Here is a 25323-nt window from a genome sequence, read left to right as displayed (position 1 = left end):
CGGCTAAGCGACGGCTTCCCGTTTACTCCAACTTGACCCCCAGGCCCCATCTATTCAGGCCACCAGCGACCAAGGAGAGAGCATCGGCTCTCCCTAACCCACAGCCATGGCCGATACCTGTTAGTAATTCCGCTGATCTTCATTACTGTGAAAAGGGGAGTGCGAGAGCTATTCCGGCGCAAGTCAGGAGGCCCGCCGAGCTCCTCTTCGTGTCAACCCCCTCCCCTTCTTCGAGATGTTGTCCAAATAAGAGCACCGGAACTGACGGAGAAGCTTTCAATGACACAGCACAACGGCATCCGAACCTGAACCTCACGCAGGAGGAAAAGCGCGTCTTCTATCAGCTCTTCCAGGTCGCAGATACCACCAACCTAGGCGTCATCACCGGCGAAATTGCAGTTCCCTTTTTTGAGAAGACGAAGCTTCCGTCCGGTACCCTCGGAGAGGTGTGTTGAGTGTAAAACGGCAGTGTTTACAGCAACTGACTGTTCTTGCGTCTCATTAGATATGGCAGCTTGCGGACAAAGAGAACAGGGGTCTTCTTACCCCATCCGGCTTTGGCATTGTGCTGCGATTAATTGGCCATGCACAAGCCGGACGCCAGCCATCCGATGAATTGGCTTTGCAGCGTGAGTGATCTGATTCCGGCCCTCAACCATAGACAGAAAAACACCGGACCAATACTGATGACACGCTCTGCATTGCAGCTGGCCCCTTGCCTCAATTTGAAGGCGTCTCGGTAGATGTAAACGCTCCTATCCCAGAGTCCGGCACAATTAGCCCTCCGCCTCCGCCGGGCGCTGGTGCTCCTATTCGGGTGCCGCCCCTGCAGCCCGATGATGCTCAGAAATTCCTCTCTCTGTTCGAGAAGTCGGATGTACAGAACGGAATTCTCTCGGGCGAAATCGCTAAACAGATATTTGAGCGCGCTAGACTGCCAAATGAGGTGCTTGGTCGGATTTGGTTCCTTTCAGATACCAAGCAGCGCGGAGCTCTCGATGCCACAGAATTCATCATCGCTATGCACCTTCTGACCTCCTATAAGTCGGGTGCTCTACGTGGCATTCCCCAAACACTGCCACCTGGTCTATATGACGCTGCAGCCCGCCGAGGCGGTGGTCGGGGATCGTTTGGATCGCGCGCCGATGTCCCTCCCGTCCCAGCAATCCCTAAGCAGTTCACTGGCCCGCAGCGGACTGCCAGCCCTATGAGCCCCACTAGTCGTACTCAGTTCGGCGGCCAGCTATCAGCCCAGACTACCGGAGATTGGCTGGTCACACCCCAGGAGAAGGCGCATTTTGATACCATTTTCGAGACTGTCGATACAGCCAAGGTGGGTGTGATTACAGGCGATCAGGCCGTTGCATTCTTTATGAAGGCTCAACTACCGGAAGAGGTTCTTGCGCAAATCTGGGATCTTGCTGATATCGATGCCGATGGCCAATTGACTCGTGAGGAGTTCGCCGTTGCTATGTATCTCGTGCGGATTCAGCGCAGCGGAAAGGACAATCTGCCGCAGGTGCTTCCTCCGGCTTTGATCCCGCCCAACATGCGTCGCCAGGCTCCTGTCCCAGCTGCTGCGCCGGTCCCAGCTCCTACGCCTGCCCCCGTACCGCGATCTGCCGCGGATGATCTTTTCGGTCTGGACTCGCCTCCGATGGCACCGACCCAGCTGCCTCAGCCCACCGGCGGATCCAACGCTGCATTCCAAGCTCCTAGCTCGCCTATTTCTAGACTTTCGCCGCAGCCGACATCTTCTTCGATTTTCAAGCCATTCGTGCCTTCATCGTCCTTTGGACAGAGCCTGCAGCCCCAACAGACGGGCGCATCCGCAGGTACACCAAATTTCGCTCGCTCGCCCCCGCCCCCGGCGGATGATCTCTTGGGAGACAATGATCCTGAAGAATCGAGCAAGCTTACGAGTGAGACCACTGAACTCGCAAATCTGTCGAATCAGATTGGCTCTTTGGCTAAGGAGATGGGCAATGTGCAAGAGAAGCGCACGACTGCTGAGCAGGGTATCTCCCAGACTTCGCAACAGAAGCGTGATTTCGAGGCTCGTCTTGCACAAGCCCGTACAATGTATGAGCAGGAGGTGGCCAACTTCAAGGCACTCGAGGAGCGCCTGAGAACCTCCAAGGCCGAGACAGCTAAACTGCAACAGGAGTATGCCTTAGTTGAGGGTAGTCGTCAGGATTTGCAGAACCAGTATACCCAGGTTGCGACGGCACTGGCTGCTGATCAGCAGGAGAATGCCAACCTGAAGGAGAAGCTTCGTCAGGCAAATGCCGAGGTTGCTCAGCTCAAGCCTGCGCTCGAGAAGGCCCGCTCCGAAGCTCGTCAGCAGAAGGGTCTTGTTGCTATCAACAAGAAGCAGCTTACTACAGTCGAGGGCGAGCGGGACAAGACCCAGGGCGAGATCGATAGCCTTGCCTATCAGTCTCCTCAGTATACTCAGGAGCCTGCGACTCCCGTCAGCGCTGCGGAGATCACCAGCCCAGCTGCTTCTACCGCAAGCCACAACACGAATCCCTTCTTCCGGCAAAACACGGGCACCCCAAGTGAGCACGCACGCTCCCCCGAGCCTCCCACTGATCAGCAAAAGGCATTTGACAGCCTCTTCGGCCAGTCCTTCGTTGGTGGAGTCCACGGCGCCCCGCCAACTTCGTTCCGTGCCGACTCGCCTACTACGTCCAATGTCCCAACTCCATCCGTGTCGCCGCCCCCTGGAAATCTTCCTGGCGCTTTCCCTGGCCTAGCAGCTGATATTCCGCCGGCCAGCCAGTCCCGCCAGCTTACCCCGAATTTTCTTCCCTTCAATGAAACCCAGTCCGTGACCTCGTCTACTGTGGTCTCGCCCCCTGGTAGCAGATTCGGTGGTCCTGAGACCTCAGAGTTTGATATCGCTTCCCAAGCCAATGCTAGTGATGCCGGAGCGCCGTCCGTGAGCGCATCAAGCGATTACAGCCGTACTCCAGCGGCAAATTCCTTTGAAGGTACCCCAGCACGATCCCCATTCGAGGAGATTCCGGAGCCGACTCCAATTGTAGCTGAGAGTGCTGTCTCTCCCGCCTCCGAGAACCAGGAAACTGCTAAAGACCTGTCCTTTGACGAGCTTTTCGGTAGCAAGGCCCACAAGCGGTCGGAATCCCAGAAGGAAAACGACTTTGAAGAAGCATTTGCGACCTTGAAGCAGCCTGGATCTGACCCCGCTGCTGCAGCACCCGCCTCAGAATTCCCTCCCATCCAGGAAGTCCATGACGATGAGGACGAGGACGAGGAGAGCTCGGACGAGGAGGCCCCGCTGGGATTTGATGATGATTTCACTCAAGTCTCGCCGTCCACTACCAAGAAGGACAAGCAGCCCGAGTCCCTCGACGCTGCCCAGCTTGCTGCCTTTCCTACCCCGGGATCATCTGTGCCTCAGCCACCGGCTCCCGACGCTCAGCCAAGCCCCCCTAAGTATGAAGCTGCCACTTCTGAAGAGACTAGCCACGTACCTCCAGAGTTCAGCGGCCTTCTTCCCGAGCGCTCAGATCCCACCGCTGCCCCAGACGCTCCCCACTCAGTGGAATCCAGTACTGGAGCCCCAGTTATTAACAATGTGCCTCAGCATGACGATGCCTCTATGGCTGCTACTGCTGCTGCTGCTGCAAGCAATGGATCCAAGAGTGGACCGGATTTTGAGGCAGCCTTTGCCAGCTTCAACCTTGCGCCTGCGGCGGAGGCGGAGGATGATGATGATGATGACGACGAACCCGCGGGTCAAGCTCAAAAGAACGCTCCCGACTTTGACTTTTCATTTGATTCACCTTCTCAAAAGAACACCGCTTCCTCTAGCATAGATGCTGGCCATGCAGGCTCGTCTGAATTTTTCTCTTTCGACAACCCCTATGCGACGACTGCTCAGACCACCGCTTCGCCGAATGGGGCTGACGCGAAAGCCGGGGACCATGATTGGGATACTCTCTTTGCACCTCTTGACGGCGCTAAGCCCGCTACCGGCGAAGATCCTACCAATGGATCCGACCCTAAGTCACCTGGATGGGCTCTCGCCACCGACACGGGCGAAGATGACCTGATCCTGAAGCGGCTCACGGGCATGGGATTCCCCCGCGACGATTCACTTGCAGCGCTGGAGAAATTCGACTACAACCTTGACAAGGTGAGCTCAGAAACCAATCCAACCATGCCAAACAAACTAACTAGATACTAGGCGGCCGACTACCTAACCACCAAGTCATGAACAACCCGTGATTCAATTCACCTTTGCACATAGTACCATCCACACATATCTCTGTGATGTCTTTCTTTCATGACTGTTTCCCTGTTTACAACACGATGTGATCAGGTGCGCTTCATGTTCGTCTCGCTCATAATTGTCTTCGTCCAGCTCAGCGCCCTGTACATTCCTTCTGTCCCCTGTCTCTTTGTCATCATGCTGCGCCATTTGACAATTCGGATTCGTGAACCCTCGACGTTCTCTCTTGGGAATCGAGTCTGTCCTATCTGTCCCGACCCAGTGTAGTGTAGTTTATGATAACCTATAATCGAATTAATTCATGAGCTGTGCAGTTCGTAATTTGTCCAAACACGTTTGTAAATACCTAGTCGCCCATAATACTTATTTGCCACTCCTTGGACCACTCTTCTGGACCACTTTACCACATCTCCTAATATTTTCACGAAGGCACCGTCCCCTCGATAACGGCTATAATGACTTTAGATGCCCAGGTGTTACATGTCAGCACACTTCATCCTCGCCAGTGGATCTTCCCTCGTCTGGCCATGACACCATACAGCCTGTCGCCGGTTGCGTAATTGTTTGTCTATTGATTTTTATTGATGTTTTATTATCCTCCCATGTCTTAGATGCGACTTCTTTAAGAGCTTGCGTGTTAGCGCTTTGTATTTTATATTTATGCTTATCCTGTCTCAAAGCGTTCCAAAACCACGTCGGCATTGTCTTTAATTGAAAAGTTTCTTTGTGCTCTGCTCTTTATCTGAAAATTCTCCTTCATTAAATGAAACGAGAGCTTTCGAGTCGCACAGATGTTGGGGTACAAAAGTTATGAACGATCCCGTCTCAGGTAAACATCGTCCATCTACGATCATACTAGCTACAACCGCAGTTACAACCTCAACTACAGTTAAAATCAACCAACTACAGACAAAATCAACCCAATACATACGTATACCTATACAATACCTCGTCGACTGAGTGAATTACGCCAGATATTTCGCGATAAGGTTCGACAGGGGGTTCGCCGCATGAGCCTAGCAGGACTTCCTCGTGTTGAAAAAGAACCGGCGCCAGATATTCCCTTGGCATTGTGACTTACCATACATTTGGAAAAACTCGGCAGTTCTGTTTTGGCTTGAAAGTGTCAACGAACCACTCTGCCCCATCGACCCCTGCACGTTAACCTTCGGAACATTCCTAGAGATTTTTAGAGACTTATCCATATACCCACCGATACCGCATGTTCCTGATGTAGAGTTCAGATAGCAGACTGGTGCGCTCGGCCTTCCTAATGAATGGGATAATCCTATTGGAGGATCTTTCCATTGATGGTGGGCATTCGAAGAAGGTCAAAGCCTTGTTTGGCACGGATTTACTGGACCGAACTTTGTTCTTTTAGAGGAGATCCAGCGATCGGATAAGATTTCCCAGGTACTCGACGAATTAGGCAAATTATAACCTGGCCTCAAGAATTCGGGTCACACGTTCATATGCGGTTCGATGTTGAGGAGATTTAGTGATATTTGCTTCCCATTTTCGAACCGTAATATATTTCCTAAGTTTTACTAGGTTTGTGAATAAAATCAATAAACAAATAAGAATTTCCCTTCAAAAAGGGGTTTAATGCGCGAATAGCTGAGGTCAAGCATAGAAAGTGTCGTCGCGGTTGGCAAAGCAACCTACTTAGAAGCAAAGCTGATCGTGGCATTGATAATTCGGTACGGAAAGCTCTAGAAGCTATGATATTATGCAACATTCATTTCTTGTTAGATTTGAGCATAGTTACATGTAGAGCAAATTAAACAAATTTACATCCCAAAGATATCCGACTAATGTATCTCAAAGTTGGAGCTTAGTGCTTCACAGCCTCTGATGAATTAATTAATATGCGATCGTCCTGAGTCCAGAACTTGGAGGACTTACCCTTGTTGGCGTCGGCCTTGGTGTTGTGCACGGTCTCATCCTTCTTGTTGCCAATCGCGTCCTTGGCTGCAGTTGCGCGGGAACCGAGGCTTGCGTCGGAGTCCTTGGCAACGTTCTTGTTTGCCTCCTTAGCACCTTCGTTGGTGGTGCCCTTAACGGACTCGGAGACGTAGTTTGCAGCGTTCTAAGAAATAAGTTAGCGGAATCCAGAGTAGTAACTGAAGATATCCGTCTGCGAACCTTAGCGGTTTCCATTGTGAAATACTGTGAATATATTTGTTTGAATATGTTAAGTATGATTGAGCGCGTAGGTGAGGCCCTTTAAATACTAATATGGCCAAGTGGCTTGAAGGGTTGCCACATCCAAGACCTCGGTCAACTTGTTACTTTAATCTCGTTGCCAAGGTATCAGCAGCTAAATCACGTCACATTTGTCCGATATTCAAGAATAAGTCATGCGTGAGATCAAGAAACGTGAAATATGGCGTCTCCCGCTCGTCAGGACATGTCCATCGTGACATCAAACAAACCCCTGCATATTATCGAAACCGGATTAGAGATAAAGCGCGTGTGGTTGATATCCAATCACTTAAATTACATGGGAGAAATCAAGAATCGCCTTTGGAAGTTACTTTACCTCCACCGGTGTGTGGCTGTGGCTGGGGGCGGGGTACACCCATAGTATGTAGTCATGCTGAGGTAATGCTGAGGCCGCTGGGGCCCACATTGGTGGGAGGTACAATGAAAGACACTTGGTGATCGTTGGTTGAATCTCGATGGGCTCGTCTCAGGAAGCCAGTTAATGATGTCGTATGAAGGATGAGACTCCTCATGAGACAGGACTGGTGTGATACTTGGTCTGGGAAGCCTATGGTTGTAAGCGTAGGAGAGTGGCAGAGCTAAATTTGGATTGAACAAGTTTATATGTATGACCGAGGTGCTGGGCAAGGGTCTCGAAGCTTTACGTACTATTTATTTGGAAGGATGTTTATGAGGAGCCCCCTAGTACTCAAATAGGCCGAGGCGTCGCAATAGCGACCGTACGATCCGTGAGAAGAATAGGTTAGACAAGAGCTACAACCAATGCTATATGTAACAATCCATGGGATCAATCTTCCATTGTTAAATAATTGAAATATTGTGACCTTCCAGAGAGAACAGTCCAGGTCTCGCTTTACCTATTGCCCTCGGCGCCTTCCTTGTACTCTTGATTGGCACCGTGGCCAGCACCGGTGATGTCTTCTTTGCCGCCCCGTAGCCAAAGGACGCCAAATGCTGGTATGGCTAGACACGCGGCCATAATTAGTCTAAAACGAAGATTTTAAATCAGTCTTACCTTCTTTTAAGATCAGTCTTGATGGACACCGCGTTGATGAGCTTACCGCCGTTGGCCGCCTGGCTCTGCCTCCTTCGCCTTTTCGCCGACGGAGTAGCTCCTCCGAGTAATCGTAGATGACGATTGGGGGAGACGAGTCCACGCAGCTACTGGTCGTAATGGCTGTGCTGCTAACTCACGCACAGACAATCCGCGAATTGGTAGTTTCATATTTACGAAGGGGAAAGAAATCGAGGGCTTTCTTGAATGTTGGATTGGCTCAAAGGGTGTGAGCTCAATAGACAACAACAAAAGTTGATGTTCGATTCTTGAGGTCACAACAAGCAGTGACAATTTGAAGGGCTTCCTAAAGGTGGCGTAAACTTGTTCTGATGGAAGATGCAACATCATGAGGTAAGACTGGTTTGCCGCTTCATCAAAATCCAGGTTTATTGGGTATGATTTACCTACCTCTAAACCAATCAAGTAGCGTGATTACCAGTCAGGACCTGACGTTTGAGAAAAATACTGGCATTTACCAAGTCAGATATAATTATACGTAAACAGTAATAAAATAGCCAGAGCAGTGTTTCTATTTTGTAATTTATTCAGTTTTGTAAAAGTTTCGCTGCAGCGAAAGCGATGTTTGCCGACTTTTTAGCGGGACCTATAGTAACTAGCGCTAGTACCGTGAAAAGCCTTTTAAGATGAATTGAATATCTATCAAAATAGTAATAGTATTCCGCTTCAGCCATTTTGTTTTGTCTGTCCAAGATTTCTCGGACGAAATTATCATCTAATATAACCCTCACTCCTATCTGAATTTCACAAAAGTTCCAAGCCTGCGCTTTATATCATGAACGGGTCGCTTCAAATTGAGGGACACAAAAAATGCACCTTTCATGGTACTGTATCTTGCAAAAAATTGTTGATTTTCCTTCGTCACACTGGGTTCCGGCTCACTTTGCAAAGATAACCAGTAACTTACCATATCGTAGGGGCTGCGTAGGGGCTGCGTATGACGGTGCTGCACCACAATTGATCGCGGCACGCTCAATAATTGAGTCATGCTCAATGATTAAAGCATGCTCAATGGTTGAGTCATGTTAGAACCTTGGCCGAGAAAGTAAATGTCAAGCGTGTATTGGTCGAGGCCATCTCAAGGATAACTGTACTGTATGCGCAGAAGAATTTGAAATTTTCTACCGTTAAGTTACTCGCCTGAGTCCTCCAGAGGCTTTCCACTGTCATCCAGATGTTCGCTTTCCTCGTCAATCCCTTTCCACTTAGGGATCCCGTCATGAATATCCCTCAAACGCAGTTCATAGAAGATGTGGCATCTATTTATCATGATTAGGCAGACACCCCTAATGAGCCAAGAAATGATACTCACGATGGTAAAAATGTTGAAATCCGCTCTCGTTGCTCTTCCGGCGAGTGGGAAAAGTCAATCAACTGTGGGAAGATCAGACACATGTTGCGCCCTTCATCCATGATCGGAGTCCGACAAATAGAGCACGACACTTTCGTGGGCGTTTGATATTTGGTATTTTTCTCTCGGGCTGCATAGAATGACAGACCGCTCGTTCCATTATCGAATCGCACGTCCTCCTTCGGGAAGATGGCTGCCCATTGGAAAGGTGCGCCGTGCATAACTTGGCATCCGCGACAGTGGCAGAACTTGGCTTTCAGCGGTCGCTCGCGTCTCAGCTTGTATGATACCTTGCCACACTGGCAATGAGCGCGCCACTTGATCTCGCCAAATTCATCCAGCGGCTGCTGTGAATATGGCGGGCGGTTGCTGGGGTCTTCGTCTGAGAACGTGTACTCAGGACGGTTTTCGAGGGACGGCATATGGTAAGGACTATTGCCAGAGTGGGCCATAGTTTTACGTATAATGCGGGAGTGGGACCCCTCAATGAGATAGCGGGATTGTCTTCAAGAAAGAAATTGAAACTGGAGAACCGAATGCTCGTCTTCTAATATGAGCGGCGTGCGTTAGGTTCTTATTGGAGTTGGGATGACCATGCGAAGGTTTGCCTCAATAGCCCTGCTTTTAGGGAACTTCCAGCGTCGTCAACTTCCTTGATCACACTCTCCTCGCCAATCAAACTCCTTGAAGTCTTCCGCCGCCATGAATAACTGATCACGTCCGGTGAGCAGTGTTGATGTCATGAGTTAGCAGGGCTTTTGGACATGTATCCCTTGCCCGCGCATTCCCCACGCAGGTAGATAATTGCAGTGGGAATCAGGGCTTCCGCCCATTGGCTGGCTTGAGCAACCGTTCATCGTTCTTCACGAACCCCAGGTATCAGGATAAGAAACATGTTCTGCTAAGTCGTCACTTAGGAGATGACGGTAAAATTACACCGGAAGCGTAACCGAAACTTGATGGGGCAGCCACTCCGCTTGGCCAATTTGCTCCAAGTTCTGTAATGTCAAGTCAGACAGTGACCGCATCTTTGCTCATCAAAAACCCCACAACTTGTTATTTTCGCTTGGGACCTGCTCTTTCCAAATCGAGATACGGTAGAATTCGAAAACAGATTACCTTTTAGACACCCACGCTTTCTTTCCCAGCGCCCCACTCAGATCGCGCTAAACTGAATGCGGTCAGGGATAGTCCCACCATCTTTTCATTCTACCAAAGTGCAAGCATCCATACCCTCGATTTTATCTCTGCTGCTGGTGTGGCGCTGTGAACATTCGGATCAAACGCAGATTTTCGTTACAATAGCAAAACTTCAAATTACTACCATCCACGACATCAAAATAGCACCGGAGTTCAGAAGGACCAAGTATAACGCGGTGCCACTTCACAAGCCAGACAGTCTATTAAACATACATACATGCAATGATGGAAATCGACGAATTGCTCCGTAGAACTAAGTTGTTTTTCCCTCTGTTCTTTTCTGTGACAGTCATTCAATTGGGCGGATTCTTGGATCACATTGATCCTATGCCATGTTTGCCTTGATCCATGACTTTACCGCATACACATTGGCACCGATATTCGCACGTGGTGTAGCTGTGCAATCCTGCGACACACGGCTGACTATGCCGTACACAGTTCCTCCAAATTCATCCACAATTGGGCCCCCAGTATCCCCATTGCATGCCGATGTTCCTGGCTCAATGAGCTCATCCGGCTGGAAACACATCACTTGGGCTGACATTGTGCTCTTCCACTGAGCAGAGCATGTGGATCGCTCGAGGCTAAGCATATTGGCCTGTTGCAGGGTTGATGAAGGTCCTTCCGCTGCGCCCAATCTTCCCCAGCCGGCGACTTTCACAGGAAAATCGCTGGCACTGCCAGCATCTGTCTCTGGTAGCAATACGGCGGTGACATCAGGGGTCCCAAGGATGTCTTGAGCAAGGTACAGAATGGCAAAGTCATAATTGAGGGTGGAGGATCCGTAGGAGCCATGCTTAACAATTCGGGAGACTTGGACGAGTGAGCCTCCGGTGCTTCGGTCGGCGCTACCAACACGGACAGTGTAGTCTTGTGGGCGACGTTCATTTCCATCGATGCACTGGGCAGCAGTTAGAACGGTACGTTCTCCCACGACGGCGCCTCCGCATGAGAAAGCACCACTTCTGAAGAGAGTTGCGGCGGAAGGATACTCAAGGCTTGTTGCGTCAGTGCCATCGACGATTGCACCCGCCAAGGTGCTAAATGCGACTCCAGCAAGGGCAAATATGTTGTTGGCTCGTATGTTCACAGAGTTCAGACTTAGAAACATGCAGGTTAAATGGCATAAGAAGCAAGACTTGAATATGTTGCACGATGGGAAAGGCGCAAGGGAAAGTGAAACAAAGGGGGAAAAGACCAAGAATGAAATGATCAGTATTGTGGGTTGCTGACGGGCCTCTCTCATCCTACACATGCTCCATTCTTGAAGACAGGAATTAATAATATCGAGTTTGCTGATCTTCGGAGACTAGTGTGGAACTAATCCGACAATTGCCTTCGCATGACCCAACGGAATTCCCTGAAAATACAACCAAGTTAGTAGAGTAGTCCATTCACGGTAGTGCGAAGGCCCATATATTGCTAATCACTTCTTAGATTAGGCCAGGTGAACCAATTGAGGACTAGCCATACGTGGCTAGGGTCCACTTATCTCAATTTCTTTACTATACTAGCGCTTCATTGATAGTTCACTAAGACTAGGGGATGTTCTCTGATGAGATCTCGGGAATCTCATCTCATTACTCGAATTTGTTCGGACTGCTCATATGATCCACAACATCCACATCGGTTACCAAAGTTAAAAACACCTTCCCGCTAGACTATTTCAGCTTGATGGATCAAGGGAGATAATTGCCGCAACCAATTAGTTAGGAGTTTAAGTTATAGTTGATGGCACCGCATTGAGACCTTGTTTCTCGGGGTATCTCGGTCTAAACATGGCCATGTTTTACTCGCCACCGCTTCTACCTCTAAACTAGTCTTGATCTACATTACACCCAGGAATATATAATATAAAAAGGGTGAGCACATCCCTCTGCATGTACCCTTTTTTGTTAATCTCTATCTGACATTCACAAACCTCGTTCACAATGCTTTTAAATCATCTATAGTCTTGTACTCTTTTCTCCACTGCCGCCCTCGGCGGTATTGTGACTCTATGGGGCCAATAGCCCCTCCAGTGATAGAGTTGAGTATTTTGTTCCCGAACTTCAAAGCCAAGAAATTGCCATGTTTCTTTGCTCTGACAAGACTGACGAAGTAGCACACAATGGGACAACAACAAAGAAAGTGTCCATCATCTACGATGTTAACATAAAGTGCGGAGGTGACTACGCACATCCTTGCCCTCGAATGCTCGGGCATTGGTGGAGATCCTACTTGTCTGACGGGCCGTAATGGCACCTCTTCTCGTCGACGAGCACGTGCTACTTCAGAGCAGCCTCACGTATACTATTGTACGGGGATCTCGGACAATTGTCACGACACATTTGAGGCCAATCAGAAGTTGCTTTAGCTTCGAATTGATTACTAACGCTGAGGAAGGTCGATTTAGTATCTCCACTGTTTGACTTATTGACAACCCTCCTACGATTAAGGAATTTACTTTGGTGATTGACTGAATCAGCGCCCTACCTGATGCATCCTGCAAGACGACTATTACATATTCGCGCACTTACTCATTGTGACCATCTTATAAAGCGTAACAGTCGTCGCCACCAGGATTTCCCAGAAACTTTTTAATAAGATGATTTAGTTGTGAGATCCATTAGTCGATTAATGCAATGATTATATTAATTCTTTTTTTGGAAAAATGTAAGAAGCGAAGCGGGTGGTCATGGGCGTTCACTATTTCAGGATAATTGCCAGTGTTACATCATCCCCTAATACGTCACATTGAGTATATCTCAACCACCAGTATTTACATATATACCTTCCAAGCCAAAACCAAGCACAATGTGAAATACCCACTGAGCAAGATGGATGAAAGCTCCCAATTCAGAGAAAGCGTCAAAATCGTCCCTCTATCTTATGCGACATGCTCGATTGGCAGCAACCAAGCGGACACCCTACCAAAGAAGCTCGAAGCCATTAGTAACGCAGGATTCATTGCGATAGAGCTTGCGTTCCCGGACATTATCGATTACAGTTCTCAGCTGCTCGGCCACCAGATTGAGACCAACAACTACGCCGAGCTAGTTACTGTCGCGACGGATATCCGCAAGCTATGCGTGGCCAAAAAGCTTCAGGTCATGATGCTCCAGCCTTTTGCCAATTTCGAAGGCTGGCCGCGGGGTTCGCAAGAAAGAAAAGATGCTTTTGCAAGAGCGGAGAGCTGGGTTGAAATTATGGTTGCTTTGGAGACGGATATCTTGCAAGTAAGCCTAATTCCTTTCATTTTCTTCTTACACGATACTTATCAATTACAAGGTTGGTTCAACGGACATTCCCCTAAGCGAGCTTTCACAAGATCCCGAGGATTTCATCTCAGATCTTCAAATCCTCTGCGATCTACTCGCGCGCCACAATAAACGCCTCGCTTACGAAAATTGGTGCTGGTCCACCCACGCCCCGACGTGGGAAGACGTCTGGCATGTCGTTGATAAAGTTGACCGCCCTAACATTGGCCTCTGCTTGGATACATTCCAGAGCGCTGGCTCCGAATGGGGCGATCCTACAACGTCTTCCGGACGAATCAAGGATGCATCTATTGAGGATTGAACCGCCAATTCCTCGCCAGTATGAACAGGCTAGCTTCGACTGTGCCGAAGGAAAAAATCTATTTGTTGCAGATATCAGACGCGAGAAAACCTAAGACACCCATGGAAAACAAACGGCTGGATGGGTTGTGGCCGCGCGCACGCTGGAGTCATGACTTCCGGCCTATGCCGTACGATGGAGGGTATTTGCCGGTTGAAGAGGTAGCTAGGGCAGTATTAAGGACTGGTTTCCGGGGTTGGTTCTCAGTGGAAATTTTTGATGGGGACCCCGATGGAAAAGCTACTAGAGAAGAAACAGAAGGAATGGAAGAATATGCGAGACGGGCCATGCGAAGTATGGAGAGGTTATTGCAAAGTTGTGAAGATGTCGAGAAAGTTTGAGATTCTAAGTATTGGCGACATGTTAAATGAAAAATTTGACCTGTGATTTATTCCATCCCAGTTTGCAAGAGAATATCACCTCCTATCATGTAGATCTCTTTAAGAATACACTAAGTCTAGAAATAGGAGTCACTGAATTACAAAACACTTAGTGCCACCCTCATTAATACACGACTGCCAAGAGCTTAGACATACAAGACTGCTGAATGCCTTTTTACTCAGCAAAATATTCAATCTACTCTGCTATACAACAGTCAGGAAGAGCAGTTTACAAAAATAGCACGAAGAGTCATGATGTGATACTAATATTTGTTCATATTCTGAATACCTTTTCCAACAATCTTATCGCAAATTTCCAGTTAGATACTGTGGCTTAGCCGTTAACCACAACTCCACCGTTCGGATGCAAAGATTGGCCGGAGATGAAGCTACTATCCTGACTTGCAAGGAAGACGAAACAAGTTGCAACCTCACTAGGTTGTCCCGGACGACCCATTGGTGTGCCGCTGAATTGTTCTTCTGCCTCAGTAGTCATAGTTGCCGGGATCAAAGGGGTCCAAACTGTTATACATTAGAAATAAGACAGTCACACAGGATAATATCTAAACTCACTTGGTCCAGGACACACACAGTTCACCCGAATGCCATTCTTAACCTGCTGGTTAGACAATCCCCTGGTGAACGCAACAATTGCACCTTTTGTTGAAGTATAGTCCAGCAAATCGGGCCGACCGATGTAGTGGTTAACGGAAGCGCAATTGATAATCGTTGAACCGCTCTTCATGTGGGGAAGCGAGTACTTCGAAAGATAGAAGATAGGATGAATGTTTGTGTCAAAAGTGCCCTCCCATTGAGACCTATATGAATTAGTAAAATCATAAAGCTTATGACTTGAATAGTAGAACATACTCTTCTAGATCTTTGATATCATCGATCATTGTTTGAGTCCCAGCATTATTGATAAGAATATCAATGCCACCTAAGGTCTCGAGGGCCGTATCAACCACCTTCTGACAATTCTTTTTATCACGGAGGTCAGTTGCAAAGCAATGGCAAGATTGTCCAATTTCTTCCACTCGTCGCTTCGTCTCCTGCGCATCCTTTTCCTCTTCGGGAAGGTACGTAATAAGGCTAGACGCCCCTTCCATAGCAAAAAGAATGGCGACAGCGCGACCAATTCCCGAGTCGCCACCAGTGATAATTGCTTTTTTGCCGGAAAGTTTGCCAGCCGCTTTGTAGGTCTGATATCCGCCATCTTCGGTTGGGATTTTGCTTGATGTGGGCTTTGGACCCTCCATCTCAGCCTGCAGGCCAGGCTTTTTGTGATGCTCAATAGGAATTTGGTGGCCTATACCGTTAATGAGAATAAAAGACTTTATATTAAATAAAGTCAACTTACCCTGCTGAAATTGAGATTGGGGCCCCCGGGAAGGCTTTTCCACTTCCTGTTGCATGTTGATGATGATCCTTGCAGACGGCTGCAGTATATCGCAAAAGAGATGTTAGAAAATAGAGACGAGAGTTTTTTCAATAGGAAAGATGGCGATCATTCAAATTTAACAGGGTCGCTCCTGGCTTTCTATAATAAACATGGGTTTGGATAAGGTCGGCCGCTCTCGTCAGTATGACGTCTGATAATGCTTCTAATCCGGCAACAGCCTACAGCCTTCTATGAGTATCCTGCTTGAATATATCGTTCCTTCATTTATATATTTTAAACTTGTTTTTTTTGTCAGAAGATGCAAGAGAGATATCGGGACAAAAGAGGGTCAAGCAAAAAATTTCACCTTTCTGGACTGTCTTCATACCATCAATTTTCTTGTTACATTGGGTAATACTGATATAACCTAAATGATCTGTGATCACGATTTCAAATAATCCTCGACGATTGACTGTCGATGCCTTCCGAGCTTGGCGTGGTGGTTGCACGATTCAATCCAACAGTATAGCCGATCTTTAGAGCCCGAGCTATCGACCGAGTATGACTCGATCCGGTGAATCTCAACCCAGCCGATAAAGTTGCGGAGGAGCTGCACCGGACTTTCAACTCTAATCTTTTTCGACTTCATGGATATCCGAGCCTTGTGTGCCCGGCGAGGACTCAGGGTCCGTTGAAGGACTTTATAACTACGGATGGAGGCGGGCAAAGGAATAAATCTCAACATGGCTGTGATGAGAGTAACCTTTTTATTTCTTATAACACCATTGGCAATTTTGACATAACCCCTTTCGGATTGTGCTATAATAGCGGTTAGCATCTTAACGTAGTGATTGCTCTGCTGGAAGGAGATTGCGAACTTCAAATATGTTGCCATAGTGTTTTTTGCAGCAAAATTCCCGCTCAAGTGTCTGTATGTATCCCAAACATTCCTAGACATAATTAAGGGAAATTATTCGGTGGCTACCATCGTGAGAAATTCAAACATGAGAGCTCGTTTCAAAAGGTAAGATACTATTCGCAATCATACGCTTGCTATTGCAATACCACGGCCAATATCTGACGCCAATATGACAGTAGTAACTTGGTGTAGACTAATTCTTGCCACAAGCACCTTCCCCACAAGCTCGGAAATTGAAGCGACCGGGTAAAGTTTACCCAAACCAAGTTCCTTGAGTATCGGTGTTTCGGCTCAACGATACCTGTTCATGAAAACGGTAGATGACGACAGACCTATGTAATATTTCCTGTTACCAAGTTAGTAATCTAAATTAAGTCTAAGTGGTCCTAGTTAAAGAGCGACAGATTGCTTTTTGACGACGCAATCTCAAAATTTGCGTATACAATTCTCGAACAGATCAGTTGCCTACTATGGTTGACGGAGTATTGCAACTTGTGTGCGAATGCAAGGTAAGACGTTTTGCTATGAAAACATACTGGCGGGATCTAAGTCTTCATTCTTAGCATGACCCATGGGGTAAATTAGGGAAGGATTCTCTTGCAGGGCGATTGTGGTCGCATATGCCCAATGCAGGAGAGTTGAACGATTTAGAGACCTACTCTGAGGTCAGTACCTTTCCTACTTAGTACGAAGATGGGAATGAGCGCTGATACAACGAAGATGTGGATGGGTACATATCCTACTGTACCATCGCGGGTTCGTGCTACAGGCGAGTCCCTCTTGGAGCATCTCAAGAAGAACCCCGATCTCGTTGGGGAGTCGGTCTGCAGTAGATATGGCCCCGACATCCCTTTTCTTCCGAAGGTGAGTTGTGGCAGAACATCGTGGAACACGACAACGACTAATACCGACCAGATTTTATCTTTTGCGAAAGCACTTCCGCTTCAAATCCATCCAGACAAAAAGTTAGCCGAGCAGTTGCACGAGAAGAATCCGGAGAAATTCGGCGACACCAATCACAAGCCCGAGATAGCGATTGCATTGTCTCGCTTTGAAGCATTTGTTGGATTCAAACGCCTCGGTGAAATCGCCGAGCTGATGCGCTTGAAACCATTAGAGGCATTCGTGCCGGAGCACAAGAATTTTGACGACGAAGTTTTACGGCAGCTTTGCACGAAGTTGCTAAGTCTGCCCCCGGAAACCGTATCAAAGACGGTCACAGAGCTACAAAATAGCCCTCTGTCGGATTTTGGAAACGATTATCGTATTCCATCTCTCCTTCGTCGGCTTGACGAGCAATATTCCAAATCGGACAATGGGATTCTGGTCGCTACAATTTTGATGAACTACATGATCTTGGAGCCCGGGGAGGCTTTGTGCGTCCCAGCTGACAGCATCCATGCATACCTATCTGGAGACATCATGGAATGCATGGCGCGATCTGACAATGTCTTGAACACAGGCTTCTGCCCACGCCCTGATCGTGATGATGTTGAGCTGTTTGCACAAGCTCTTACATTCAGACCACATAGCCCGGAAGAATCTATACTTCTGAAGAAAACAAGTCAAATTGGATTGAAAGGGCGGTCCACTGAATATGCGCCTCCATTCAGCGAGTTCAATGTTCTGGGTGTCAATTTATCTCCCCAGGAAGCTGAAGCTCATCGGATAATTGAAAGTCCCAGTATCGTGGTTGTAACTCAAGGTTCAGGGACAATGAATGTGGGTGATGGATCAGTTCACCACATCAAGGAAGGAAATGTCTACTTTGCTGCAAGAGACGCAGAGTTGAAGTTCTCGACAGATAAGGGTTTGACATTGTATCGAGCATATGCCACCTTCTAATGGTTCGTATTCAAGCTTCTTGGGATAAGTTAAGCAAACAAATCCATCTGAATCATCATTCGACAACAATGATGTAAATCGCGGCGTAAGATCCATATCAAGAATGGCTGGTCTAGGGTTGATGACTATGTTGCTCTGGAGGAGATATTCTGGACCACGTTCAGGGAGGAAGTTTGGTTGGACGATAAGACAATCAAGATCATCCAAGCAGCAAGAATTGTTGGGCTACTGCTGTCGCCTGTACGCACGAGTCATCTTGCAAATATGCCAAAGCCAGTGCAGATCAAGGCAGATGAACGTAGAGCATATAATATGCGTGATTTGGATGGCCTGTTGAGTAGTCCAGCCATTAGATTTACAGAATTGGCATAGTTATGTACTCGAAGGTTTCAATGTTGTCTTCATTTATCAAGTTACCATAATATAACCCCTATCCTAGCTTATGTAAAGGCTTGTCACTGTTCACGTAGTCTGATTACCCAAGGTATTTGACAAAGAATTGCGCAACGTGGTCTTGATTATAGACGGGGAAGTGCGCGAGCGTGAGCATGAAAAGTACAACAGTGACACCGAATTCTATGACAAAAACCGATGCAAGTGATCTGTAGAAACTCAACAGGTTCGACCATGGAAGGCTGTTCCAAGCACTTTTGATGCCAATGGGTCTGTCGTTCTTTTCCCGGGTATAACCTCTTTCCTGGGTATAATTTCCAGGTGGAAATGTGTAGGCAGCGACTCGAATAAAAATTGCATATGTAGGAACTACAGCCCCAAAGTAAAGGATGGCAATGATGGAAAAAATAGCACCAAATTGCATGTCCTGGGAAAGATCGAACCTTCTGCCCCAATCATCTGAGAGATGAATGACGCGGGCTGGGAGGTAGAAGCATGTGCTTGAGACTATGCTGTACAGCAACACAGCCGGAAAGGTCCTGGACCATGTTGAATAACTGAAAAAACGTCGATGGAGTGGAGTTGACGAGTTTGGATCGAGAATAGCGTGCACGTTGGCTACCTTCAGATTTGAAAGAAGTAATTCTGCCAACAAATTCAAGAGAAAAGAACCCATCAGATTGGCGCCCTTCACGGAGAATCTGGAGACCAGGAAGACTTTCAGGAGTCGATGAAGCATAAATATCGAAAGACCACGGAAACGCGTTCTTGAAATGCGCGCTTGTCCTTCAGGGTCGGGTCTTAGAGTTGCGGTAAGTGTTGCGATGACACTCCCATCGATGTATATAAGCTGCGAGATTTAGTTTCATTGCCCAGTTCGGCTCTTTGCTCGTCACCGCATCGCATTGATTACGGCAATAACTCACTAGAATAAGAATGACCAAAAATCCAACCAGAGCCAGCGAGAGAGGGACGTCCAGCTCCGGTGACCCCTCCACATCGTAGAAATTGGAAAGCTTAAGCAAAGAAATATCGAACGACATGGTTGAAGAAAGGAAGAAATAGTTGAGGGGCACTTTGGGGCCGAAGTCACCGGATATTCGGCAGGGCCAACGCCGAAGATAATCCGCGTGGATTTCGAAGCTAAAGAGGTCCACGTAACCAACTAATGTCATTTAGCCCCAATGTGCGAAAGCACTAACTAGCGACTCCACCAAAGCAGCCAAGAGTCCTATTGATATCATTTGAGCCCCAAGTTTAATATAGCCTTTCTGTGGTTGGAACTTATAGTGCGATAGATATGTGACATGACTCAAGAGCTAGCTACCTCTTCCTTTACGTCTTTCAACTTCTGCACGACACTCTCCTCATTATCGGAATTCCCAAGAAGCTTTGCTGTCGTCTCAAGAAGTCCCCCCTTCGCGTTATTGATTTCCCGAAAGTTACCCTCCCAGCTGTAAATGACATCGCCGTGTCTTTGATCCTCGGCAAGCAGCAGTGCCACACTCTGGGCCACAGCCTCGGGAGTCTGAATCGAAGGGCCCATGGCGGCGATGTATGCAGGCGGAAGAATACCAGTAGCTGTCCATGAAGGCGCAACTGCATTCAGTCGAATGTTTTTGGCTAGCAGCAGACCACCAAGGCCACGAATCATTCCCAAAACCCCGTGTTTGGTGATGGTGTAGTCGCCCGAGCTGAAGTTTTGGAATGATGAAGCCGAGGCAGTGAGCACAATGCTTCCCTTCCCGATGGGACGCTCCTTCGCCAAAGTTGTCATGTAGGCTGACGCAAGTCGAGTTGTATAGATCGGGCCCAGCATATTAATGTTGATAGTTCGAAGATTGGGCGGCTCAAGTTGACCGGCTTCGTTGAGCGTGACATCAAGGAAGTCGGTAGTGGGAGCGACACCCGCATTGGCGAAAACATGGTCGATACGTCCGAACCACTCATTTGCCTGAACGAACATATTCCGCAGACTCTCCCATTCCGTAACGTTGACCTCCATGAACTTCAGTTTGTCGTTCTTCTCGAATTCCGGGCTGGGAGGATTGATATCTCCAATGACGACGTTCGCGCCCAAGTTGAGGCACAGCTGCGCAGTTGCGCGGCCGATTCCAGAGGATCCACCTACAGGGTGTAAGATTTCCGTTAATACTCCACACTGCACGTTTAAGTTACACATACCGGTGATCAAAATGACCTTGTCTTCAAGGCCCTTGAGCATGTCATCAGTAATGGTGATGTCGGCCATTTCGAATCATGTTTAGTTGAAAGAATAGTACTGGATGAAACTGAGGATAGAGGTTACTTTATAGGTGACAGCTGGACCCTGACAAGCCAGGCCGAGGCCCGCACTCACTTGCCTTGGTATTACTGCCGGTCACCTGAGACTTGAGCTACTCCGCTTGCGGGGCTGCGCATCAATAGGTTTAAAACTTGGTCTAGCGTTTGGACGCATACGTGGCTTCATAGCTGTCGGGCCTTTGCCGGATGCTTGAATTATGGCAAGAAACAGCGCGGACATGCATTCGCTGTAGGTAGAGTGGATATAAGCTTGGCCGTCAGTATTCTAAATAAGCAATCATCTTTTCTCTGGCTTGCTCCACTTGGCCTTGTACATCTAAATCCCAAAGCCAATGTAGACGCTGCTGGAATGTGTTTTTGAGACTTTCCTCGTCATCTCCCACACCATCCATACACAAACAGAGTAGATAGGCATTCTCCTTGCTACTCGTCACCACTCGCTGACTGCGTGGGCGACGTATCTCATCATAAGCTTTGAAAGCAACCATGACATCTTCTGCAGACTGAACACGACTGTCACCAATAAGCTCTGATAGGACATGTGCATCTTCGATAGCTTGCCCAGCGCCTGCGCCCTGATGCGGAGTAGAGGCATGAGCAGCATCACCAAGAATCGCAACCCGCGACTTTGCAAACGTGGAGAGATGAGGGTGTTCAAAAATGGCCCACTGTGAAGGATCCGGCATTCGCTGGGAAAAAGAATCAAGCATTAGAGAAGCAATCAATTTGGGAGTCAAGCGACAAACCTCAATCAGCGCCTTCACGTATCGCCCCATATGATCTGTATCCCTCAACATATCCTCCCTCTTCGCCTTCCTCACCCAAGTCTCACAATCCCACTTCTCACTCAAAACATAAACACCCACATTCACCTTTTGCGCCCTCATAATCGGATACGAAATCCCATAAGCCCCATTACCAACATACATAGTCGAAACCCTAGCCCTCTGATCCCCAACAGCAGCAACCATATCCTCCATATCAAATACAGCCCGATACCCATACATCCCACTATACCTGGGCATCATGCCAACCTCCCCAGGAAACAAACTCTCCTTAACTCTCGATTTAATCCCATCACACCCAATAACCACATCTGCGACAATCTCACTCCCATCCTCAAACTTCACCATAACACCCTCCCCATCCCTCTCGACTAGACAATCCAACCTCTTCCCAAAATGCACAATCTCCCGCGGAACCAAACTAATTAGCGCATCCAAAAAATCCGCCCTCCTAACCGTCGTCTGTCCAGATGGCGCCGCCTTCAAATCCATAAGCAAGTCCCCCTCTTTCTTCCCACTAGCCCAAACAACCTCGAACCACGTTTGTCGATATGCTTCATAGCCCGGACTATCGGCGTGCGTAGTCACAAGAGAGTCATAGATTTCGCGGATTTTGGGGTCGATTAGGGGCATGCACCGGTGTGCAGCGGGGCCTATGGAGAGGCCAAGGCCAATTTCCGAAAATGAGGAAGCCGCCTCGTAGATCTGAACGGGGATGTTCCGGCGGAGGAGGCCTGTTGCTAGGGTTAGGCCGCCTATGCCACCGCCTATGATTGTTATCGTGAATTGGCGGGGGGGTGTGCTTCCCATTTTGACCTAGGGAGGATTGTGAATGGATTGAGTGTGAGTCGGAATGGGGAGTGATGCGGGGTTTTTCTTCGAGTGTCGTGGAGAGGGGGTGGACGTTGACAGGCGGGCTGTGTCGTGTTGACGCCAGTAAACCTTATTAAAATGGCACTAGAGGCATTGGGTATGCTATGCATGCTCACGGCACTAAGCGTTAGGTTACACCTTGCGGGTGTGATTCCTCAATATGTCGTATACTACAAAAGATGTCTAGCGAAGCCAAGGGTATCTGAGATGTCATTTATTGATTCTAGATTGATCAAGCCCCGATCCTGTCGTGGGTACATGATAGAAGTTGAAAAGCCAGAGATCCTGGCGAGATAGTCTGCGCAAATCGTGTTTGAGCGCAATCGGCTCACTGAGCCTGTCGTGAGAGTATTTGGTTCCCTTGTGATTCGGTGTGGAGATAGCCACTCCCAATCAACAAGGGCCTTTCATGCTGGGAAAGGCACCCACCAATAGGATCTGCGCGAATTTAGTAGCACGAAGCCTAAAACAACCCAGAGCCGATAGAAATCCGACTTGCAGATTCCGAAGCTGACAGCTCTGCTCGTGTCTCGAACACGACATAGGCCTGAAAGGCTGAAAAAAAATTGCAAAGAAGTTATAGAAGAAAAAAGTATGAAGAGAAGGGGAGATCAAATCATGGGCGCCGTTACAAGACGTTTCCCCTGCTCCCACTTGGGAGGTCCGAAGGGATCATATTTTTCAGGTTTATCCCAGTCTGAGTCACTACCGTCCTTTCCATCGACGCGGATGGGGGACGAAGAGTCGGAATCGTCAAGCGCGCGTCGGAAGCGAAGGAATTCTTGCGAATCGACTGTGTGCATTGGGTACATTTGGCCCATTTCCATAGACTGCAATGCTGCCCGCTGGATATGGCGGATGTCGTCGCGTAGGCTGGAGACTTGGCTTTCAAGGTTCCGCCGGGCTGTCTGTTCGCGCCGAAGGAGCGTCACCAGGGCGCTGTATTGTTCGATTGAGACGGCCGTGTAGTCGGATAAGGATGTGGTAGATGGGGCTGGTCGGAGGGTGCGTGAGTGCATGGTCTCGGGGCGGATAGTGCTGGTGCTTGTTGGGCGCACGGGAAGAGACGACAACGGACTTGGTGATTCGTCACGTTCAGTTGTACTTGAAAGGCCGGAAGGTCTGTTGCGCACATTGGGAGTCAATGAGTCAGCGGATGGGGTTTGTTTTCGACGGGATATGGAGTGAGGTTCGGCTGAGTTCGACTGCATTCGTGCAATAGCAAATTCTAGGTCGATCATCTTTACTTCCAGCGTATTCACACGCTGCTCCACGGTGAGGCCGTCGTCTTGCTGCATGCTCCGAACCAAGTTACCCAAATTAGGCGGTAGGCTCATATGGTCTGCATGGTCATCGGATCGAATGGACGGTGCGGCAGACGCTCTAGTCACACTGGTCACTGTAGTTCCAGTGGATGGACGGCCAGAGCGATCGCTTGCAGAGCTTCCCTCGAGAGGAGGGGATCTTGAATCAGGAACGGAGTTGGGTATAGAAGCCGTGCGGGTTGGCCATTTGCGAGACATCGATGGTTCATCTGCAAGCTCGCCAATCGCACCGATACTTCTTGATCGTCGTCGAGCCTGGATCATGCTGCGCTTGCGTTGGCTTTCCGGTATAAGTCTTTCTTCCTGGGGGTCGGAAATAGCAGAAATAGCACTCGATGCTACCCCAAATCGGGATTCGTCTTCAGAGAATATCACGCTGGGGAGCGTAGCGCGTCGACGGCGCGGTGGCATGCCAGGAAAACCCGGAGAGGTCAAGCGAGTTGGAGACAAGTGGGTTTCTGCGAGGAGCAGGTTTTCCTCCGAGAGCGGACTGCTCCGTTTTGAGTCTGTCGGCGTGGGAACAGACAGGAACGAATTTCCCAGAGTTGGTGGCGATTGCCTCGACGGGGAAGAATTATAGTATGCTTCATGCGGACTTTCTTCCAGTCCGTCTGCCTGGCTCTGTCTTTTTCGATTGAAGATCTTGCGCATGACAGTCTTCAGCGTGCTACCGGTTCGGCGGTGTACAATGGGTGTCTGGTGAAAGTTGATAGGGGGTAGGGCGGTATCATAGTGGTTCATATCCATGGGAAAAGACGGCGGGTTCGAAGACGAGCGCTCTCCGTGCGCCGATGTCGATCGCGCCCGTGGACTTCCGATCGACTCGCTGCCGGCGCTCGCAATCGAACGTCTGGGGTCTCTCGACATGGCGATAAGAAGGGTCACGAGATCTGAACGCGCGACAGGTTCATTACAGATAATATTCGCAATATGGGTATCGAAATAAAAGGAGAGTCGAGTGAAAATAAGTATGGGGTATCAGACTAGGCCGCACCGCGGATTCGAATCAAGACCAGGGGATTGATTCAGTCGAATCGCGGAGCTAATGAGAAGGACTGTCAAACGCCAGTTAGTCCCGAGTCTCTACAAACGAGAGGGCCGAGCATACAAAGGGTAGAAGGACCATAGTTGCAGAAAGCGCACAGTGCCCGTTTGCCCAAGATTAGTTCCAAGGTTGAGGGGGTTCACAGCCACGGTTAGGGTGGCCTGGAATAGAAGAGTAAAAGACTGGAAGTAGAGAAATGAAAACAAAGAGTTCGAAGAAAAGAAACGAGTGTCGGGGAACGGGTTGCACGGTTAAGAGAAGGAAGAAGGCCAAGGGAAGAAAAGGGAGAAGCTAAAACTAGGATTAGGGAGAGAAGCTACCCCCACAGCTGGTCGGGACCTTTCAGCCACTGCCGAACGG

General features: G+C 48.6%; 11 protein-coding genes across 11 annotated transcripts; 3 read left to right on the top strand and 8 right to left on the bottom strand.

The window, feature by feature from the left end:
• Positions 1-106: 106 nt before the first annotated feature.
• Positions 107-4216, top strand: N7443_010848 (EF hand domain protein; the record flags this gene model as incomplete). Its single annotated transcript, XM_056890904.1, has 4 exons — positions 107-119; positions 184-446; positions 506-629; positions 732-4216. 4 exons carry the CDS (start codon positions 107-109, stop codon positions 4214-4216), a joined length of 3885 nt encoding a protein of 1294 aa, XP_056737395.1.
• A 1879-nt stretch (positions 4217-6095) lies between these two features.
• On the bottom strand, positions 6096-6421 carry N7443_010847 (uncharacterized protein; the record flags this gene model as incomplete). Its single annotated transcript, XM_056890903.1, has 3 exons — positions 6096-6112; positions 6167-6350; positions 6407-6421. The coding sequence occupies 3 exons, from the start codon at positions 6419-6421 to the stop codon at positions 6096-6098; spliced, it is 216 nt and encodes a 71-aa protein (XP_056737394.1).
• Positions 6422-7340: 919 nt separating this feature from the next.
• Positions 7341-7712, bottom strand: N7443_010846 (uncharacterized protein; the record flags this gene model as incomplete). The annotated part of the gene is made up of 2 exons (XM_056890902.1): positions 7341-7473; positions 7549-7712. The coding sequence occupies 2 exons, from the start codon at positions 7710-7712 to the stop codon at positions 7341-7343; spliced, it is 297 nt and encodes a 98-aa protein (XP_056737393.1).
• Positions 7713-8694: 982 nt separating this feature from the next.
• Positions 8695-9365, bottom strand: N7443_010845 (GFA family protein; the record flags this gene model as incomplete). Its single annotated transcript, XM_056890901.1, has 2 exons — positions 8695-8821; positions 8875-9365. The coding sequence occupies 2 exons, from the start codon at positions 9363-9365 to the stop codon at positions 8695-8697; spliced, it is 618 nt and encodes a 205-aa protein (XP_056737392.1).
• Positions 9366-10438: 1073 nt separating this feature from the next.
• On the bottom strand, positions 10439-11224 carry N7443_010844 (S1 family peptidase; the record flags this gene model as incomplete). Its single annotated transcript, XM_056890900.1, has 1 exon — positions 10439-11224. One exon carries the CDS (start codon positions 11222-11224, stop codon positions 10439-10441), a length of 786 nt encoding a protein of 261 aa, XP_056737391.1.
• A 1708-nt stretch (positions 11225-12932) lies between these two features.
• Positions 12933-13674, top strand: N7443_010843 (sugar phosphate isomerase/epimerase family protein; the record flags this gene model as incomplete). Its single annotated transcript, XM_056890899.1, has 2 exons — positions 12933-13331; positions 13384-13674. 2 exons carry the CDS (start codon positions 12933-12935, stop codon positions 13672-13674), a joined length of 690 nt encoding a protein of 229 aa, XP_056737390.1.
• A 753-nt stretch (positions 13675-14427) lies between these two features.
• On the bottom strand, positions 14428-15508 carry N7443_010842 (oxidoreductase, short-chain dehydrogenase/reductase family; the record flags this gene model as incomplete). Its single annotated transcript, XM_056890898.1, has 4 exons — positions 14428-14615; positions 14667-14911; positions 14964-15402; positions 15454-15508. The coding sequence occupies 4 exons, from the start codon at positions 15506-15508 to the stop codon at positions 14428-14430; spliced, it is 927 nt and encodes a 308-aa protein (XP_056737389.1).
• A 1505-nt stretch (positions 15509-17013) lies between these two features.
• On the top strand, positions 17014-18238 carry N7443_010841 (uncharacterized protein; the record flags this gene model as incomplete). Its single annotated transcript, XM_056890897.1, has 3 exons — positions 17014-17058; positions 17114-17257; positions 17309-18238. The coding sequence occupies 3 exons, from the start codon at positions 17014-17016 to the stop codon at positions 18236-18238; spliced, it is 1119 nt and encodes a 372-aa protein (XP_056737388.1).
• Positions 18239-19943: 1705 nt separating this feature from the next.
• On the bottom strand, positions 19944-20882 carry N7443_010840 (uncharacterized protein; the record flags this gene model as incomplete). The annotated part of the gene is made up of 2 exons (XM_056890896.1): positions 19944-20758; positions 20816-20882. The coding sequence occupies 2 exons, from the start codon at positions 20880-20882 to the stop codon at positions 19944-19946; spliced, it is 882 nt and encodes a 293-aa protein (XP_056737387.1).
• A 310-nt stretch (positions 20883-21192) lies between these two features.
• On the bottom strand, positions 21193-22530 carry N7443_010839 (uncharacterized protein; the record flags this gene model as incomplete). The annotated part of the gene is made up of 1 exon (XM_056890895.1): positions 21193-22530. One exon carries the CDS (start codon positions 22528-22530, stop codon positions 21193-21195), a length of 1338 nt encoding a protein of 445 aa, XP_056737386.1.
• Positions 22531-23204: 674 nt separating this feature from the next.
• Positions 23205-24785, bottom strand: N7443_010838 (uncharacterized protein; the record flags this gene model as incomplete). Its single annotated transcript, XM_056890894.1, has 1 exon — positions 23205-24785. The coding sequence occupies one exon, from the start codon at positions 24783-24785 to the stop codon at positions 23205-23207; it is 1581 nt and encodes a 526-aa protein (XP_056737385.1).
• Between the last annotated feature and the right edge of the window lie 538 nt (positions 24786-25323).

This window comes from Penicillium atrosanguineum, assembly GCF_028827265.1.
Source record: "Penicillium atrosanguineum strain IBT 20685 chromosome Unknown utg000008l_segment0_segment0, whole genome shotgun sequence".
NCBI classification, from domain to species: domain Eukaryota; kingdom Fungi; phylum Ascomycota; class Eurotiomycetes; order Eurotiales; family Aspergillaceae; genus Penicillium; species Penicillium atrosanguineum.
Note: the sequence above shows the minus strand (reverse complement) of the source record. Positions and strands in the feature narration are given on the sequence as shown.